This window comes from Orcinus orca, chromosome 4, assembly GCF_937001465.1.
Source record: "Orcinus orca chromosome 4, mOrcOrc1.1, whole genome shotgun sequence".
Classification (NCBI taxonomy): Eukaryota; Metazoa; Chordata; class Mammalia; order Artiodactyla; family Delphinidae; genus Orcinus; species Orcinus orca.
In genome coordinates, this window is record NC_064562.1 from 93,658,568 (window position 1) to 93,679,505 (window position 20,938).

The following is a 20,938-nucleotide window of genomic DNA, read 5'->3' on the forward strand; positions in this document are numbered from 1 at the left end:
TGTCCACAGAATAGTTACCCACAGATTTGACGGCTGACTGGATGAATGAATGGTAGCAGAAGTAATGTTTTAACAGCAGGATAGCAAAATGGCTCTCTCCAACTACAGAACATTTGATTTTTTCAGCGTCCACACTCTCATTCCATTTCAACGTGGGCTGGGATTTGTCTTATTTACCTGTCCTTCCATAGATTATTAAACAGATTTAACCTTTCAAAATATTCGGTTAAAATGGCTGAACACATCTAATAGTCACCCGGTAGCCGAGAAAATTAAAAAATAGTTGGGGGAATATCTTAGGCGTTGAGTCTCTCAGAGGCTGACATTTTGGTTGGCTTTCTTTAGAAAGCCAAGCATCCAGTGTGTGGTTTGTAGTCAGTGCCTGAGAAGAGAAATGTAGCTTGTCACCTGGTAGCATCTCTGACTGATCTCTGAGCTGTCTGCCCTCCCTGCTCTCCTTCTCATTTTCCTGTGGACATGAATGTTAAGTTCCTGGATGATGCCTCAGACCTCAAACTGTCTATCCAGATGGTGATGGAATTCTAAGAAAACTTTGAGTCCAAGTGGCCGCAACTAAACCATCTTAAGTAAGACATGTTAAAGTAGGTTCTAGGGACTTCCCAGGTGGCACAGTGGTTAGAATCCGCCTGCCAATGCAGGGGACACGAGTTCCCAGACCTGGTCCGGGAAGATTCCGCATGCCGCGGAGCAACTAAGCCCGTGTGCCACAACTACTGAGCCTGCGAGCCGCAACTACTGAAGCCCGTGCGCCTAGAGCCCTTGCTCTGCAACAAGAGAAGCCACTGCAATGAGAAGCCCGCGTACCACAACAAGGAGCAGCCCCCGCTCGCCACAACTAGAGAAAGCCCACAGTGAAGACCAAACACAGCCAAAAAAAAAAAAAAAAAAAATGTAGGTTCTAAACTTTTTTTCACTTCCAGCTTTGGCACATTTTGAAACTTTTAATCTAACTCTGAGGTTTCAGAAGTTTTCTCGCCTTCTGGCAGCCTTTCTTTTAAAATATGCTGGTTATTTGAGTGGTGGTCATTTGAGGTTTTATCTGTCTGTCATCTGGCTGTTTTTTGCTAAGGGGATATGTGCTTAATCGTGTCACTCTTTCCTTGAACAGATCCTTTTTTAGTGCCATATGTGTCTCTGTGTTAGTTGCTGATCATAGAGTAGAGAGTGAAACATCCTTGGTGTGGGAGACATCAAGCAACTAAACAAACATGTAATTAGAGATTGTGTTAAGTGCTATGAGGAAAAGGAGAGGGTGCTTTGAGAGGACAGCTTTGTGAGTTGCTTTGGATTGGCTCATCAGGGAAGGAGTGTCTGTATAGGTGGTTTAGGTGGAACTCTGAAAGGTAAGGAGTAGTTAGCAAAGGAGTTAGAGGGCTAATGGAAGGTCCTAAGGCCGTTATCTCCCACAGACGTAGATTATTTTTATTCTAAAATGGAAGATTATATGTACTACTGAGTTCTAGCTTACTACTATTCACCATGTAAGGTGGGCCTAAAACAAAATCTTGATTTATAGAATTACTGTTGAGATTGTGTGGGAAGATGTCTGCTCACCTGGCTTTAAGTGTGACAGAGATCAGTATGAAATGAGTGTTAAGTGATTTCATTCAATGTATAATGACTGTGTGTTTGCTTAGTATTTCTTTACCTTGTAACTCAATGCTGGCAACTTGAAGAACCTTTGAGTCAGTGAAGGAAATGAAAACCGACACTGTTGGATGTTGCAAGGTTAAGAGAACACATGACAGGCCAAGGGAAGTTAAAAAGAAGCAGAAGGGGGCTTCCCTGGTGGCACAGTGGTTGAGAGACCGTCTGCCGATGCAGGGGATACGGGTTCGTGCCCCGGTCCGGGAAGATCCCACATGCCGCGGAGCGGCTGGGCTCGTGTGCCATGGCCGCTGAGCCTGCGCGTCCGGAGCCTGTGCTCCACAACGGGAGAGGCCACAACAGTGAGAGGCCCGCGTACAGCAAAAAAAAACAAAAAAAAAAGCAGAAGGAAGAGGGAGTAAGATGGAAAGAGGGCTGGGTCGTTAGTTGTAGTTATATAATTGTATGGTCTTATGTTCTTATTACTTCATGATTGATTCAGTGCTTATATGTGAAAGTGTTGTCCATACCAGTGAATTTTGAAGCTTTTCTCAGTTTGATCAGATTTGCTCTAATTTTATCTTAAGCAGAATAATTGGGCTAATGATCAATGTGGGCAGCTCGCTGTATTTCACTAGAGTAATAGGTGTGTGTGGCCTAGGAAAGAGCCCAGAAGACAAGTTCTCCACTCTTTCTGAGGTGCTTTTTCTAGCTTTAAGTCTTCTAAAAACCACAGAGAGCTATACCATTTCCTTATCTTAAACATGTTAGAGAACTGCAAAAGGAAAAGGTAGATGTGGTTATCTACCTATTTGTTTAGAGATGACTCGTTTTTTAAACAGGAAGTTAGTTTTCATATATTATCTGTGATAAAGGCTAAAAGTATCTAGATTGTATCAGTTCACACTGAGAGTCGCATAGAGAATAAGACATTCAAAACCTTTAGGATTGTCTGACTTCGGGGAAGGGGACTGAAACAAAAAACAAAAACAAGCCCAACTAGAAATGGGTCTTCACTTTTCCCTTATATAGTCAGAAAATCTTTTTCTCCTTTTATGCCTAAAATAGGGAACATATGATGACATTATTTTGCTTTGTTTCTCGTGTCAGTAACCATTTTAAACTGTATTTGCCTTTCATATGATTCTTTTTCTCAAAATGTTAATGTTTCAATGAATTTTGGATGATTGCAAATGATTCTCCATATTTAGTCAGGGCCTTTACAGCTTATTTGATCAGAATTAAATAATATATCTATGTAAATCCAATTGACAAAGCTTTGTTATTTTAGCAAAATATTATGCATGCCCCAAAGCAAAAATTTAAAAAAATAAGATAAAATGTTATAAGCTTAATGAAGGATAAAAATTTATGTTATCTTCATTGAGGAATTATCTCCTTCAAGGGATATAGGTGCCATGATAGTATTTCTGACCACACTTTGTTTTCTACTCAACCTTACCGATGTGGATGATAACACTGCAAGTTACATTTTAAAAAATGATGACAGGGCTTCCCTGGTGGCGCAGTGGTTGAGAGTCTGCCTGCTGATGCAGGGGACGCGGGTTCGTGCCCCGGTCCGGGAGGATCCCACATGCCGCGGAGTGGCTAGGCCCATGAGCCATGGCCGCTGGGCCTGCACGTCTGGAGCCTGTGCTCTGTAGCGGGAGAGGCCACAGCAGTGAGAGGCCAGCGTACCGCAAAAAAAAAAAAAAAAAAAAAAAAAATGATGACACTGTTAGCAGTATCCTTTTTTAAAAGCACCTAGGGCAATTGATTAGAAAGTGTCATTGTACATATTTCCTTTCCTTTGTACCATTGCCAAAACTGTACATTGTCATAGCCTACTGTTCTCTTCACTGCTTACTATCAAATTGGAATGTACTCAACACAGTTCTATATTACAACTGTATTTAAAATCCAAGTGCATGGTTCTTAAATGTAAAATGACAATTTCATACGTTTTACAGAAAACGCATGTTTCAGAAGAGATGGGTGAAATTTGATGGCCTTAGCATTTCTTATTACAATAACGATAAGGTAAGTACGTTTTACAGTTTTCAAACATTGTCCTACGCATGCTGAGTGTACGTCAATAAACTAAGCACGTGATTTGGTCTTTAAGAATAGGAGTTGGATTATCAACATGAAAAGAATTTGCATAGGATAAAACACTTAACTCTTTCCACAGTTTGACTTTTCCCAGACATATAAAATTGGGATTTTTTAAAACTTAAGTATCTAACAATTATTTATGGAATAGCTCCTACGAACTACGGGATTTGCTATACGTGATATGCAGATACATAAGAAATTGCCTTTATCCTAGAGGGTGCTCAAAAATGTTTACAAAATGACACCACAAGTAGAAAATGGCAAAGCAAGGAGAGGTTATTTTGTCCTCTGGAAGGGGTGTGGAAGAGTCAAGGAACGCTTCTTGCATGAGATGTCTAATGGCCATGAATTTTGAAGAAAGAAGAATGTTTGTACGTAGAGAAACTAGAAAGAACAGGACTTGATAGCAGAACAATGAGATGCCCAGATTCTCTGATTGGAAAATAGAGTATGTTCGGGAGCCTAGTGGGAGATGAAGCTGAGAAGGTTGTGTTTGGAGTTAGAGCACACCGAATATCTTGATGTGCAAGTGGTTACAATATATCCTTTAGGCAGTTGAGTCTTAACATGATACTATTTTGATCATGTCCTTCTCCTTAGGGATGAGAATGTCTTTATTCTTAGGAGATGTAGGCTTAAATATTTAGGGGTGAAGTGTCATTATATATGCAAATGTCTTTCAAATGTTACCTATGTATATATACCCTCTCTATATGTATATTTATATATATATATGTATATGTGTGTGTATATATATATATGCACACATGCATAGCTAGGTAAAACAAAAAATAGCAATGTTAACAACTGTCCACTTGAGGTTATGAGTGTTCCTTGTACTAATCTTTCAAATTCTATGTGTTTGAAAATTTCTTTAATTAAAAAGTTGCAACTAATAAATAGACCGTATTTTTTGTTAGTTAAAATCATATAATTTTACAATCTTAACTATATACATTCTTTTAATATATTGATTTAACACTTAACCACATCCTCTTATTTATAGTTTATAATCTAATATTATCTTCTCATTATTTAGTGATTTTTCACTGCCTAATATTGGTGTTATTGGTGGCTCAAATAGAGATTTAGACTCCCTTTCATGTATTGATTGTTCAATGCTACAAGAAAGAAGAGCGTATGCTTTTAGACAGAAAGTAATACACGCTGCATGCTACAACACTAAGAATAACAGAAAGTTTAGAGAAGTATTCACTGGTTTCTCTTTGCAGTGATCCCGCTAAAGCATCAGATAGGTTTAAACACACCTCTTTGACATTTGCAAGATATGGGATGAACATTTTTAAAAGCTAGTTTTCTGCCTTAGCTATTGTTTTTAGTTTGCTTGTTCATTTGAATCTTGAGACAATTTCTGTAGCCAAGGGGTGGGTAAAATGTAGTCTCTGTATCTGATGCAATCTGACCTCTGGTTTTCTTTAGCACCTGTGCCCTTCTCTGGTTTGCTTGAAATGAGGAAGAAAACTATTCTGTGCCATCAGGCTCTGTTGTTGTTGATATCATTATCATTCAGGAGAGAGAATTTCTAGTGTCTCTGTCCAACCAGACTCACTCTCTTTGTCCTTTAAAAGCTCATCTCAACTGTAGTGAGGAGCTGAGCACCCATCCACCCTGATGCAATAAAAACGATGCAGCCTTGGTTTTAAATTGAGATAAAAAGTTTGTTAAGATGAATTATTACAAATTCTTTACCTTGACATTAAAATTTAAAAAAAAATTCAAATTGTTGTTTCCTATGGCATTTCGTTCCTTTAGTACTCAGATGAGTGGTTTCATGTTGGCCAAAAAACCCCAAAACACTAGGATGGGTCTTTCCTAAAAGGAGACGTGGTTTCTGTTGTGACCCTTCTGGCAAAAGGGATGGATTGGTGGACTGGGAAGAGGGGATTTCAAGGCCAGTGAACAGAGAGCATAAGTGTGGCCATAGCTTCTATCTCAGCTGGGTGTGCAGTTTTTGTGGTCCTGTGCACCAAGGAGTTGTGTCTTCCATTGTTTAAATGTGCACTTGAGAAGCCTGTGGTTGGGCTTTCAGGAGGTAGTTTGCAGAGTTGCCTGTTCCCCTAGTTTTCTTCTGCTTTCCTCAGTGCTGCTCAATCATGTCTCAGCAAGGCCTTTTCATTGTATTACTGAAAATGGCATCATCCCAACAGCCTTGATATCTGGTCACCTGCCAAGAGATCTCACTCACCCCTGTTCTCACTCAGCTGGGGGCAGAATTGCCCTGTGGTCATTTCATTGCCTGAAAGTGGGAGATAAATGGCCAACCTGACCTAGATATCTGTTTATTATAGGCTCAAGGGATGCTTTAGAATTGCTTTCCTTAAGGAAAATTTCACACGCGGAAAAATGCAGTCATTTTGAGCCTAGTGTCATTTAGTTTTTTTTTCTTTTCCTGTTTTGTCTTTATTGTGTGTTAGAATGGAAATGTAAAATCAACTCTACAGTGTTAAAAATTTTGAGATTTATCTTAGAATCTCAGAAAAGCTTATAGGTGAGCCATTAGAGAAACTACAACTTCCTGAGGTTAAAGTAGCATAGTATTTCGCTTCTTAAGTACATTTTTATCACTTCTGGGGAATTTATGTTTCTATTACTCTTCCATAAGTACTAACGTTAAACAACATCATTATTGTAGGCATGTTGGTGAGTTGTTATGTTTTTAAGGAATTTTTTTTTTATCTCTTTGAAGAGATCTAGAAGAAGGAAAATCTCCTTTTTAAAATTCCTGTGTCTTTCTCTACAATGCTGCTTCATTTTTTTCTCTACTGAAAAATGGGTTAATGGTAACGTTTTATTCAACATATAGTTAATTATCTCACTAGAGATGTATTTTTGTAAGCTCCTCTAATTCTTAGGCAAACTACAGTTTGATAGTGGATCACCTGGGGGATAAAGTGTAAATAAATGTTTCTGGATATTCTGGATTTTTCACCATCTGGACTCAGCCACTACAAACTTACAGCCAGAGGGACTGTATCACTGTCCCCAAAGGTGCTGTGCCCCTTTGAATCTCTCAGGTTGCCTGACAATGGGGAGACATTCTCTCCCTCCTGTCAATTCCTAGAGCACTTCCTGGTCTAATATTGCCATTATAACCCACTTGCATTTATTGGGTTTTCTTTGTTAAGCCAATCATGTCACGTGTTTCTTTGCAGTGACCTTTATCAACAGTGTCTTGGTACAACTGTGGAGAACTTGTGTGTCTTTTCCTGTATTTTCACCTCCATGGTTTTGCTCTTCCCTCTGACTCTCATTAGCCATTACCATCCATGAAAATCCTGTGCAAACTTTAAGACCCATCCTGTTCTCCTCCTCCATGAATGTTTCCTTTATTCTCTCCAACTATGACATTTGAACAATAATATGCAGGAAAGGTGAGAGGGAAAACAAGCTGAAAGTAGGGAGGCAAATCAGGAGAGTGTGCAGTAAATCAGGCATTAATTTATCAGGGTGTAGGCTGTATAGGCCAGTGGAGGTGTTTAAAAAAATGAATTTCGAAAAATACTAAAAATGAGCTGTCGGAGTTTGTATAATTGTGATTGATTGGACATAGGATTCATTCATTCAGAAAATAAGCAATACTCATTATGTGAAAGGTAATGGAGAAAATAGGTGTAAGATGCACAGTCAGTTTGGAAAGACTGTACTGATCAGATGATCCCACAGTAAATATAAAGCATTATCATTTAAATTAGAATTAGTAATTGCTATAGAGGAAAGTACAGGTTACTGTTAAATTAGGGTTATCTGGCTGGGTGAGGATGAGGGGCCTGAGAGAAGAGACTGGTCAGAGGGCTTTCTTCAGAGCATATATTCATGCTGAAATAGGAAAGATGTAGAGGCAGTAAGTATGTGAAAATGGGTATGAAAAATGGTTCCGTGCAGAACAGAGTATGTAGAGTCACTGGACTGAGCAGAACCACAATGTATTCATGGAACTTCAGTAAAGCTAATGTGACTAGAAAGAATCAGGAACTGGTAGGGAGTAAGTTGACCATGTAGATGTCAGAAGAGTCCCAGGTTATGTGGGTACAAAAGAGAAGTACAAGTCAAAGGCTGCTCTATTGAAGACTGACCAGAAGACTGATATTTTTATGGACAGATATAGAGGAAGGGTATGTTTCCAGGAGGTAATTCAGTTTAAAAGTTTGAGGTGCTTATGGGACAGTTATATGTCCCATTGATGATTCAAAATACAGGAGTGGAGTTGATGGAAATGGACAAGGAAGGAAGGAAGGGACAGATTTTAGAATTCTCCACATAAATTTGGTAGTTGAAATAGTAAGAAGGTATTTTTTTTTCCTTAGGGACAGAAGATAAAACCAAAAACATGGAAAATAAGGAGGAGAAAAAGTTATTTTGTTAGTACTTATTCCTTGACCTCCCTCCCCTTTTTCCAGGAAGTTGCCCCCTCATCTTCCTAAGTCACAGTTCAAGTATCTTACTTGATTTTGGCTGCTTGAAAGGATAAAGGAAAGCCTTCATGGTGTTGTTATTGAAGATGGCATTAAAGAATGGATAGGATTTTGAGGGATACACAAAGGCAGGAATGGGAGTTAGAGTAGAAGAAACTGTCAAATAACTAAGAGGGAATACCATGAGAGTATAGTGTATCTCTTCAACTGGCAGAGGAGAACCTTCCCAGTAGACTGCCATGTTGCTCGCAGTAACTATCTTTTACCCATCTGCTATTGTATGGCTGGAGTTTGCCGCTGGGAGGAATGTGAACTTGACCCTTGTGATCTGCATGGAGTGGTTTAGTGCATTCTTCTCCTAACCAGTTGTTTCAGATACTTGGGACCCGGGTCAAAAGTGATGGTTCCATGGATGATGGAAAGGAATTGTAGAAGAAACCCCATGAAGTTGTGTCTAAACTCTTTTGACACTAAGACCTTTCATGATGTGGCCTTGATTTATGTTTTCAGCCTCATCTCTTTTGACTCGACACTGCAGCTCCTCTTACTTCTCTACTTTACACCTCTGTTATTCAGTCTTTCTGGCCAGGATACCCCCTGCCCCCTCACTTATCTATTTGGTTAACTTAAGGTTTCTTAAAGTCAGGTTCAAATGTCACTATTTCTGTGAAAATACCTCTGACCTTTTGTAAGCAGAATTGAGAATTCTCATCTTCGTACTCTTACTTCCCATGTCTTGTACTCTTTTTAAACTTTTTTCTCATTTGGTTAGTTGGTTTTTCATTTTGAGGCCACGTGAACATATAAATACTGTTGGAATTTTCTTTCCAACACAGGGCCCAGTAAATGTTACACTCTTAGTAAATAGTTGAAATTATGGGGGCGATGATTATGCCAATTGTTTTAGGAGGGTCCAGGAAAATGCTGACAGAGAAAATTATCAAGAGTCTTAAGAATGACTTTCTTGAGCAAAATTGTAATAGGTATATGCCAATTGCAAAGAGCCGAATCCATGTTTTTTCACTCTTCAGTCACTGGAGAATAAAAAGTGATGCAGTGGAGATTAAGATCTTCATTACCAGAGCATTGAGTAGTATGGGTTAATTGATACAATCCAACAGTCTGGTTTCTTAGATAATATTCTTGTTCACAATATGTAGCAGTAGTTTTGAATTGGTGTAGTTACAGTACCTGTGATGGCCAGCAGATGCCTGCAAACACCATAAAATCATTTTGACCAGATTGTTTCAAAGAACATACCGCTGTTTTTGTAACTATGTATTGCTGGTCTGCTATGTTGTTTGTATGTGAGTCATTGTCTCTTCATTGCAGATGAAGAGAAAAGTGAAAAGACATCTCACTTGGAAGGGGCACTTAATATTTTCCTTTCTGGGGACTTAAGTGTATATAAGGATATATGCTATTTATATGTGATTTTAAAATTTTAGATTGAAATTATGAAAGAGAAGCACTTGTAAATATCTTGCCATTCTATTCTTGATAAAGGGAATTTTATTTTAATGTTTCTTCTTTATGGATCTTTTTCTCTAACCAATACAGGAGAAGTATTCAAAAGGAATAATTCCCCTTTCTGCTATATCTACGGTACGAGTTCAAGGAGACAACAAATTTGAAGTTGTTACAACACAAAGAACTTTTGTTTTTAGGGTAGAAAAGGAAGGTAAGATTCTTTCTTTATCCCTATAAAATGAGAGACATTAATTTCTGACCAATGGTAAGATTTAATAAACCAGTTAAGCTAGAAATGTCAGACAGTCTTTAAATATGTTACTTTTAAATGATTTACATTTTATATTAATTTTTTGAATGCCATTATATTAAAACATAAGCACATTGACAAGTCATTGTTGTTTGTTCACTGTTCTTTCATGCAACAAATATTTAGTGCGAATCTACTAAGTGCCAAGGCCTCTTCTAAATTTGGGGTATATAGCAGTGAAGAAAAGTAGATAAAAATCTCTGCTCTTATGGAGCTCACTTTTAGTTGTTGATAATGCAAAATAGTTATTCAATGTGGAAAAATAATTTTTCTAACAATTAAAACATTGGTTTTATGAAGTTTATGTATGGCCTATTTTTACGATCAAACAAGCATGGCAATCATTTTAAGATAGATTTTGGAGTATCTTTTATATTTCTTGAGTTTTTTTCACCTGTATCATCTGCTGTGGGTCACTTGATGGTGAAAATTGATCTAAAGATGGCACATGGTTTGTGGATGGAGTCTAAACCTTTAAATCTTCTCTGACTCTTTTTTCTGGTGTGGGGGAGATGGGGAAGGGAGAGACAGGCAAATTAAAATTCTCTGTTGTAACTTCTATTGACTCTCAGTATATCAGTACTACTTTTAAATAATGTAAATAAGGCCATCTTCATTAACTAAAGAATTAGAATTTTAACTTAAAGCATCTTTTATTTTAGTAGAGATGATAACTTGATTTTAAAAAGTACTTCTTGGTACTTAATTATTTGAATAATAGTGGTATGGAGAAATTACTGAATATGTGATATTTGCTAAACGCTTCATTTTCCCAATAGTCTCATGAGGTTTGTAGGTAGTACAGTTATTATCCTATTTTACACATGTAAGTATTTACCTTTTATAAACTACAACAATATTAGAAATTATGGGGCATTTTTTTTTTTAATTGCTGGATTCCTAGAACATATGCCAATGCATGGCACATGGAAAGCACTCAATAAATACTGTATGTCACTGAAAAGTTTCCATTATTACTTGGGATAATCAGTAAATGGATAAGTCCCAACTGCTGCTCACACTGCAGCAAATTTTTTCAAACTGTGAGTCACTCACTGTCAATTTGTGAGATCAGCGTAGTGGTTTCTGATGGTTCCCCCAAAGTCCCACAAAACAAAAACCAAACAAATATAAAATACAGCAGAATAAGGAATATCAAAGTGCACTGCCTACAGTAAGCGTAAGTCTCATAGTGTGAAACGTACCTATGTATATACTGCCCAGGTGTAACGTAAGAAGTGTTTCTCACTTGACTTGCTATTTAAAAACAAATGTCAAGAACTGTAGCCTAGAGCTGGGGTTGGTAAACTGGCCTGTAACCTGAATCTGGCCCGCTGCTTGTTTTCGTAAGTACAGTCTTATTAGACCCCAGCCACTCTCGTTCATTTATGTTGCCTTATGGCTGCTTCTGTGCCTTAGTGGCAGTGCTGAGTAGTTGCTGCAGACTGTATGGCCAGGAAAGCCTGGGATATTTGCTCTCTGACCCTTTATAGAAAAGTTTGCCAGCCCCTGTCCTAGAGTATTTGATATTGACATATGTATTATGACTCAAATGCCTGAAATTCAGAAAATTATCCACAGTTGTGATACTCGATATGAGACTCTTTTTTGAAATCACAGTTTCTCTTTTTCTGTATTTTCTTAAAACACATGGCATTGCTCCTCTCGACTGGCTATCAGAATGGTCAGTCCTTATGCTCTGGTCTCCACTGCCCGAGCTGATTGCCTGTTTTTTGAGGTGCTTATCCTCTTCCCGTTGGCTTCTCATAGGGAAATTCACATATGCCACAGAGTCTGCATTTTAAGCTAGACATAATAAAGCTTCGACTTGTGTGAAAATCTGTTTAGCCATATTTACTTGTGGCAGTTACAAATTAAACAGACACATTTTATTTAAAGAAAATGTATCAACCCACACATGTTTAAAAGTTACATGTTTACAATGGACCAGTAAGTCCCTCCCCGGTATATAGTTCATCTTTATGATGTAAACTTAGTATATGGAGGGAGTAGAATCAAGACGGCGGTGTGGGAAGACATGGAGTTAGCATCTCCCCACAACTAGGGCGCCTGCCAGCCGCTGGTGGGGGACCCTGATGCCCAAGGAGATGGGAGGAACCGCCAAGTGAACTGGTAGGATGTGGGGTGAGTGAGGGGGGAGGAGAAGTGGAGGCCAGACAGGATCGGCACCCCTGAGGCCGATGAGAGCAGGAGAGGCAGGCAGGAGGGGCCCTCCGGGAGGAGCGAGAGAGGAGCCAAGGGCGATCGCCTGGCCCACTCGATCCCGGGGAGACCCACTTCAGTCCTAGGGACACATACACACTAAAAGTGAAGGGATGGGAAAAGATATTCCATGCAAATGGAAATCAAAAGAAAGCTGGAGTAGCAATACTCGTGTCCTATAAAATAGACTTTAAAATAAAGACTGTTAGAAGGGATAAGGAAGGACACTACATAATGATCAAAGGATCAATCCAAGAAGAAGATATAACAATTATAAATGTTTGTGCACCTAACATAGGAGCACGTCAATACATAAGGCAAATGCTAACAACCATGAAAGGAGAAATCGACAGTAACACAATAATAGTAGGGGACTTTAACACGCCACTTATACCAATGGACAGATCATCCAAACAGAAAATAAATAAGGAAACACAAGCTTTAAATGATACAATACACCACATAGATTTAATTGATATTTATAGAACATTCCACCCCAAAGCAGCAGAATACACGTTCTTCTCAAGTGCACATGGAACAGTCTCCAGGATAGATCACATCTTGTGTCACAAATAAAGCCTTGGAAAATTTAAGAAAATTGAAATCGTATCAAGCATCTTTTCTGACCACACTATGAGACTGGAGATCAATTACAGGAAAAAAACTAAAAAACATAAATACATGGAGGCTAAACAGTGCACTACTAAATAACGAAGAGATCACTGAAGAAATCAAATAAGAAGTTAAAAAATACATAGGGGGCTTCCCTGGTGGCGCAGTGGTTGAGAGTCTGCCTGCCGATGCAGGGGACATGGGTTCGTGCCCCAGTCTGGGAAGATCCCACATGCCGTGGAGCGGCTGGGCCTGTGAGCCATGGCCGCTGAGCCTGTGCATCCAGAGCCTGTGCTCCACAGTGGGAGAGGTCACAACAGTGAGAGGCCCACATACTGCAAAAAAACAAACACAGAAGAACATAGGAACAAATGACAATGAAAATACAACAACCCAAAACCTATGGTATGCAGCAAAAGCAGTTCTAAGAGGGAAGTTTATAGCAATTCAATCTCACCTGAAGAAAGAAGAAAAATCTCAAATAAACAATATAACCCTTAAAACAGCTAGAGAAAAAAGAACAAAGAAAACCCAAAGTCAGTAGAAGGAAAGAAATCATGAAAATCAGAGCAGAAATAAATGAAATAGAAATGAAGAAAACAAGAGCAAAGATCAATAAAACTAAAAGCTGGTTCTTTGAGAAGATAAATGATATTAATAAACCCTTGCACAGACTCATCAAGAAAAAATAGGAGAGGACACAAATCAATAAAATTAGAAATGAAAAAGGAGAAATCACAACTGACACCGCAGAAATACAAAGGATTATAAGAGAATACTGCAAACAACTACATGCCAATAAAATGGACAACTGTGAAGAAACGGACAAATTCTTAGAAAGGTACAATTTTCCAAGACTGAACCAGAAAGAATTAGAAAATATAAACAGACCTATCACAATGAAAGTGAAACCGTAATTAAAAATCTTCCAACAAACAAAAGTCCAGGACCAGAGGGCTTCACAGGCGAATTCTATTAAACATTTAGAGAACAACTAACACCAGTCCTTCTCAAACTCTTCCAAAAAATTGCAGAGGGAGAAACAATCCCAAATTCATTCTATGAAGCCACCATCACCCTGATACAAAACCAGAAAAAGGTCTCACAAAAAAAGAAAATTATAGACCAATATCACTGATGAACATAGATGCAAAAATCCTGAACAAAATACTAGCAGACAGAATCCAACAGTACATTAAAAGGATCATACATCATGATCAAGTGGGATTTATCGCAGGGATGCAAGCATTCTTCAATATACGCAAATCAAACATTGTGATACACCACATTAACAAATTAAGGAATAAATACCATATGATCATCCCAATAGATGCAGAAAAAGCTTCTGACAAAATTCAATACCCATTTTTGATGGATGAAAACTCTCCAGAAAATGGGCATAGAGGGAACCTACCTCCACATAATAAAGACCATATATGACAAACCCATAGCAAGCAACATAACACAGTGGTGAAAAACTGAAAACATTTCCACTAAGATCAGGAAAAGGACAAGGATGTCCACTCTCGCCACTCTTATTCAACATAGTTTTGGAAGTCCTAGCCACGACAATCAGAGAAGAAAAAGAAATAAAAGGAATACAAATTGGAAAAGAAAACTGTCACTGTTTGCAGATGACATGATACTATACATAGAAAATCCTAAAGATGCCACCAGAAAACTACTCTAACTAATCAATGAATTTGGTAAGGTTGCAGGATATAAAATTAATGCACAGAAATCTCTGTCATTCCTCTACACCAACAATGAAAAATCAGAAAGAGAAATCAAGGACACACTCCTGTTTACCACTGCAACAGAAAGAAAAAAATACCTAGGAATAAACCTCCCTAAGGAGACAAAAGTCTTGTACTCAGAAAATTATAAAATACTGATGAAAGAAATCAAAGATGACATAAACAGATGAAGAAATATACCATGTTCTTGGATTGGAAGAATCAATATTGTGAAAATGACTATACTACCCAAAGCGATCTACAGATTCAATACAATCCCTGTCAAACTACCAATGGCATTCTTCACAGAATTAGAACAAAAAATTTTGCAATTCATATGGAAACACAAAAGACCCCGGATAACCAAAGCAATCCTGAAAAAGAAAAATGGAGTTGGAGGAATCAGGCTCCCCAACTTCAAACTGCACCTCAAAGCTACAGTAATCCAGACAGTATGGTACTGGCACAAAAACAGAAATATAGATCAGTGGTACAGGATAGACTACCCAGAGATAAATCCATGCACATATTGTCACCAAATTTACAACAAAGGGGGATAGAACATACAGTGGAGAAAAGACAGCCTCTTCAATAAGTGGTGCTGGGAAAACTGGACAGCTACATGTAAAAGAATGAAATTAGAACACTACCTAACACCATACACAAAAATAAACTCCAAGTGTATTAAAGACCTAAATATAAGACCAGACACTATAAAAGTCTTAGAGGAAAACATAGGAAAAACACTCTTTGACATAAACCACGGCAAGATCTTTTTTTACCCACCTCCTAGAGAAATGGAAATAAAAACAAAAGTAAACAAATGGGACCTAATTAAACTTAAAAGCTTTTGCACAGCAAAGAAACCATAAACAAGACAAAAAGGCAACCCTCAGAATTCGAGAAACTATTTGCAAATGAATCAACAGACAAAGGATTAATCTCCAAAATATACAAATAGCTCATGGAGGTCAATAGCAAAAGAACAAACAATCCAGTTAAAAAATGGGCAGAAGACCTAAAGACATTTCACCAAGGAAGACATACAGATGGCCAAGAGGCACATGAAAAGATGCTCAACATCACTAATTATTAGAGAAATGCAAATCAAAACTACAATGAGGTATCACCTCATGCTGGTGAGAATGGCCATCATCAGAAAATCTAGAAACTATAAATACTAGAAAGGGTGTGTTGGAAAGGAAACCCCCCTGCACTGTTGGTGGAAATGTAAATTGATGCAACCACCATGGAAAACAGTATGGAGTTTCCTTAAAAAACTAAAATAGAACTACCATATGACCCAGTAATCCCACTACTAGGCATATGCCCTGAGAAAACCATAATTCAAAAAGAGATACATACCACAGTGTTCATTGCAGCACTATTTACAATAGCCAGGATGTGGAAGCAACCTAAATGTCCACTGACAGATGAATGGATAAGGAAGATGTGGCACATATATACAATGGAATATTACTCAGCCATAAAAAGAAATGAAATTGAGTTATTTGTAGTGAGGTGGAAGTACCTAGAGTCTGTCATACAGAGTGAAGTAAGTCAGAAAGAGAACAACAAATACCATATGCTAACACATATATATGGAATCTATGAAAAAAAATGGTACTGATGAACCTAGTTGCAGGGAAGGAATAAAGAGGTAGACATAGAGAATGGACTTGATGACATGGGGTGGGAGGGCGAAGCTGGGGCGAAGTGAGAGTAGCATCAACATATATACACTACTGAATGTAAAATAGTTGGCTGGTGGGAAGCAGAAGCATAGCGCAGGGAGGTCGGGTCAGTGCTTTGTGGTGACCTAGAGGGGTGGGGTAGGGAGGATAAGAGGGAGGCTCAAGTGGGAGGAGATACGGGGACATATGTATGCATATGGCTGATTCACTTTGGTGTACAACAGAAACTAACACAGTATTGTGAAGCAATTATACTCCAATAAAGATCTATTAAACAAAAAAAACACTTTATGAACCTTAGTATGAATTATTGTTTGTTAAATAAGTATTAGGTGTTTAATTTTTGAAACCATGAAAATACTGCTTCAGTGAAAACAGACTGTCAACATAGAATTAATGAATATGCTGTTTTCATTGAAAGTCATTTTTACATAGTAACAACTCACATTTTTAAAGATAAGTGTATAAGGGTGTGTGTGTGTATGTATGTGTATATGTGTATATATGTAAATGGCATATGTGTCTATATATTTGGTATGGAACCTTCAACAAGATACTATATGTATTTTATTAAGGTTTTTTTATTCCTCCTTCTATGTATACAAATGGTTGATTATTTTTTATTTGGTGGACACTGAGGAATCAACCATAGTGGCTTATGAAAAACTTGACTTAATGAACTTTAAGCCTAATTAAACTTTGCTTCAATCTAATCAAGAAGCAAAATCAAAGTTTAGAGCAGAAGGGGGCAGTAGTTTGACATCGTAACAGAGATGAATTCTTCATTTTTGGTGAAAAGTATCTGAGTGACCTAAATACACAGCTCCCTTTGTCTCCCTTGAAACCAGTGTCAAGATTTCAAAAATGCTGCATTGCCCACTGGTGTTGCTAAGAGAAGATTACAATTTGGCATCTTTTCCCTACAAATTTTCTAAGGCTTCAATTCCCCTGGATTTCCTTGTGAAAATATTGTCATTTTCTTACTTGAAAGTTAATTTTATTGAAATAATAACATCTTTAAAATTCTCTTCCTCAACTAGAAAATTTAATCTGATTCCTTTTGTCCTCAAGCAGAATTGCTGGAATTGCTCAGAGGGTTGTAACAGCTAATGATCCTTCAGTTAGTCTGTATGCCCTTGGCACCTGTAGTCACACAGGTGTTGTGTTACTTTAAAAAACAGGTGATATCACATTTTCAGTGGGCAGTTCTCATAGTTAGAAGGCTTACGAATTCTGAGTGGTCCAAAAATAAACTCAAAATGGCTTAAAGACTTAAACATAAGGCATGACACCATAAAACTCCTAGAAGAGAACATAAGCAAAACATTCTCTGACATAAATTGTACCAATGTTTTCTTAGGTCAGTCTCCCAAAGCAATAGAAATAAAAACAAAAATAAGCAAATGGCACCTAATCAAACCTGCAAGCATGGCAAAGGAAACCATAAAACAAACAAACAAACAAACCAAACCAAACCAAAAAAAACCCGTACAGAACGGGAGAAAATATTTGCAAATGATGCAACCAACAAAGGCTTAATCTCCAAAATACACAAACAGCCAATACAACTCAACAACAGAAAACAACCCATTCAAAAAATGGGCAGAAGACCTTAATAGACATTTTTCCAAAGAAGACATACAGATGGCCAGTAGGCATATGAAAAGATGTTCAACGTCACTAATTATTAGAGAAATGCAAGTCAAAACTATAATGAGGTACACCTCACATTGGTCAGAATGGCCATCATTAAAAAGTCTATAGATAACAAATGCTGGAGAGGGTGTGGAGAAAAGGGCACCCTTCTACACTGTTGGTGGGAATGTAAGTTGGTGTAGACAGTATGTAAAACAGTATGGAGGTTCCTCAGAAAAGTAAAAATAGAATTACCACATGATCCAACAATCCCACTCCTGGGCATATACCTGGACAAGACTATAACTCAAAAAGATACATGCACCCCAATGTTCATAGCAGCACTATTCACAATGGCCAAAACATGGAAACAACCTAAATGTCTATCAACCAATGAATGCATAAAAAGATGTGGTACAGATATACAATGGAATACTACTCAGCCATAAAAAAGAACAAAATAATGCCATTTGCAGCAACATGAATGCAACTAGAGATTATCATACTAAGTGAAGTAAGTCAGAAAGAGAAAGACAAATACCATATATCACTTATATGTGGAATTTAAAGTATGGCACAAGTGAACCTATCTACAAAACAGAAGAGTAGCTCCCGCTTGCCCCAACTAGAGAAAGCCCGCGCACAGCAAGGAAGACCCAACGCAGCCAAAGATAAATAAATAAAATAAATAAACTTATTTTTTTCAAAAAAGGAGCAAGGCATGGAACATTTGCTATCTGGAGGAAGAGCCAGGGGAGTTGAAAGTTCTCTGTTGTGTACTTTGATTGCCTATCATAATTTAATAGGCCACAAACTTTGGCATCATCATCAAATCTTTTCCTACCTCGGTCCCATCCAGGCCATCAGCAAATCTTACCAGTTTGATTTTGGAAATATGTCGGGGTTCTGACCAATTGTCAGCACCTCCACCACCGTCACTCTCCTACAAGCCACCATGTCTATCTTGATGATTGTCACAACCTCCCTTGATAGACTGCAGGCATATTTTCAGTATGGTTGTCAGAGTGATCCTTCAACAAGAAAGTCAGGTTCTGTCAGTTTATTTCAGATGCTCTGTCACGTTTCCAGCTCACTGAGAGTAAAGTACTGTGATTTCCAGAGTCCATGCATGATCTGACCCTGGTCTCTCTGTCCTTATTTCCTTCTATGCTCTACCTCATTCACTGCCTTGCAGCTACAGGGGTCTCTTGTCCCGCGAGCATGTCAAATCTGCTGTTGCCTTGGCCTTGGCACTTTCTGCTTTCTGTATCCTGGAAGGCTCTTCCTCCAGTCCTCCTCCTAACTTGCTCCATCACTTCCACTTCCTTTAGGCTTTTGCTTAGCCACCACCTTCTTTCTGAGCCTTTTTCTATTACCCTATATAAAATAGCACTTTCTGTACCCCTCATCCTGTGCTTTATTTTATCCCATTGCACTTGTCGCCGTGTAATATATGTCTACATTTTATTGCCTTCCTCCTTTCACAAGAGTGTGAGTTTCTGGAGAGTAAGGCTGGTATTCAGAATAGGGCTTAGAGCATAGTAGGCACTCAGTAGACATTTGTATGAATGAATCATTATCAATTTCAAGAACAACACTGGTGTGTAATAATTCCTTCTCTAATATTGATCATGGGTTACACTGAGGAATCGTTAGTTAGATTATATTATATCAAAAGTTAAGAGTACATCCAAACTTTGTTAGATTCTTTTATTAATGTTTTACATGGCACTTGTGTAGCAACCCCTCATATAATCAGTCCTTTTTTACTAATGAATATGCCTAGTGCTAAATCCAGTAGTCCAGAGGATGTTAAGTCTCTCCTGTTCATTTTTTTAACCTCTTTTTTTTTGATTTGTACACTCTGAGTTGGCATTCCTGAAAACCTTAAGAAATAATTTGAGGCTTGAGGGGATTGCTAACTCCTTTTTTTCTTTTTCCAACCTGGAATACTCTACTCTGAGCAAAGATATATCAACATCAGAGTGTATTCTCAGAGGGAGTAGTGCTTAGCACAGTGCTAAGATCAAAATAGATGCTCAATAAACACTTGTTATTGGAAAGAATAAAAGTATCTTGGTGTGAAGAGCAGGCAAAAGCCAGCTTAGTATCCAGCTTTGCCTTTGCCCAAGGGGAAATCATTATTTGTTTTGGAATATTGTGACTTGTCAGAGCATGTTCCCCATGTTCAAGTATGCACACTTTGCAAAGCCAAATACCAATGACACTTGTAATCTCTTTCATTGTGTTTGAATTGTCTGTATCACTGTTCATCTCCATTGGTATGGGTAATTAAATATAAACTGAATGTTACTATTCAATTCTGTTCTTCTTCATGACTGTGTACTTCCTATTAGTAAATGAGGCCCTCAGGAGCTAGAGAATTCTTCTAGGCTATAAGGGCACCATTTGTTGAGATACAGCCATAATATACTTAAGTCCAACAGTTAATGCAATAGCCAGTTTCAAATTATTTCCTGACAAAGAAACCACAATCACTTTGGCCCCATTCATTAAATTATGACCTACATTTCAAAGTCAGTGATTTATATGGATTAACATAAACAAACAGAAAACATTATATACCATTAACTTGGCAGGAATATCTTGTGTGGACTTAATGATCACAAGTAATCACCAAGTAGAGTGGAAGGTCTTTTGCTGTTACTGAAAATGTAATAAATTATTACAGTGCAGTCTGTGTAGATGTAAAATGTAGAGTAGCTACTGTGTATTGACATAGGCTTAGTTACCTGAATATTTTCATGTCTTTTACTTTATAATAATGCTGGGGAAACTTGGTATATAGGAACAAACACTGTTATTGAGGATTATGTAATACCTGCAATAAAATATTGTTGAATGAGTTTTTAATAAATACTTTGGCCTTGGTCATTAATGACACAACTAGCTGGTTTTAGTAGTTTTGAAGGTGAGAAAGAATGAAGATACTTTAAAAATTAAGACTTGTATTGTAAAATAACTCTGGATCCATGCTGGAATGTAAGCAAGTCTAATATGGAGACTTATTTCAATCCACAATGACATCACCTCTAACCAGACCTGTCTTAGAAGGATCTGAGATACTAGGCAATTTCCCAA

General features: G+C 37.9%; 1 protein-coding gene across 6 annotated transcripts in view; it reads left to right on the forward strand.

The window, feature by feature from the left end:
• Positions 1–20,938, forward strand: part of ARAP2 (ArfGAP with RhoGAP domain, ankyrin repeat and PH domain 2) — a 199,375-nt gene that overhangs the window by 49,323 nt on the left and 129,114 nt on the right. For all 6 annotated transcript variants that reach the window (XM_033421634.2, XM_049709607.1, XM_033421631.2 and 3 more), the window contains 2 exons: positions 3,579–3,648; positions 9,717–9,837. In XM_033421634.2, coding sequence (XP_033277525.2) covers positions 3,579–3,648; positions 9,717–9,837 — 191 coding nt within the window. The remainder of the gene's footprint in view (positions 1–3,578; positions 3,649–9,716; positions 9,838–20,938) is intronic.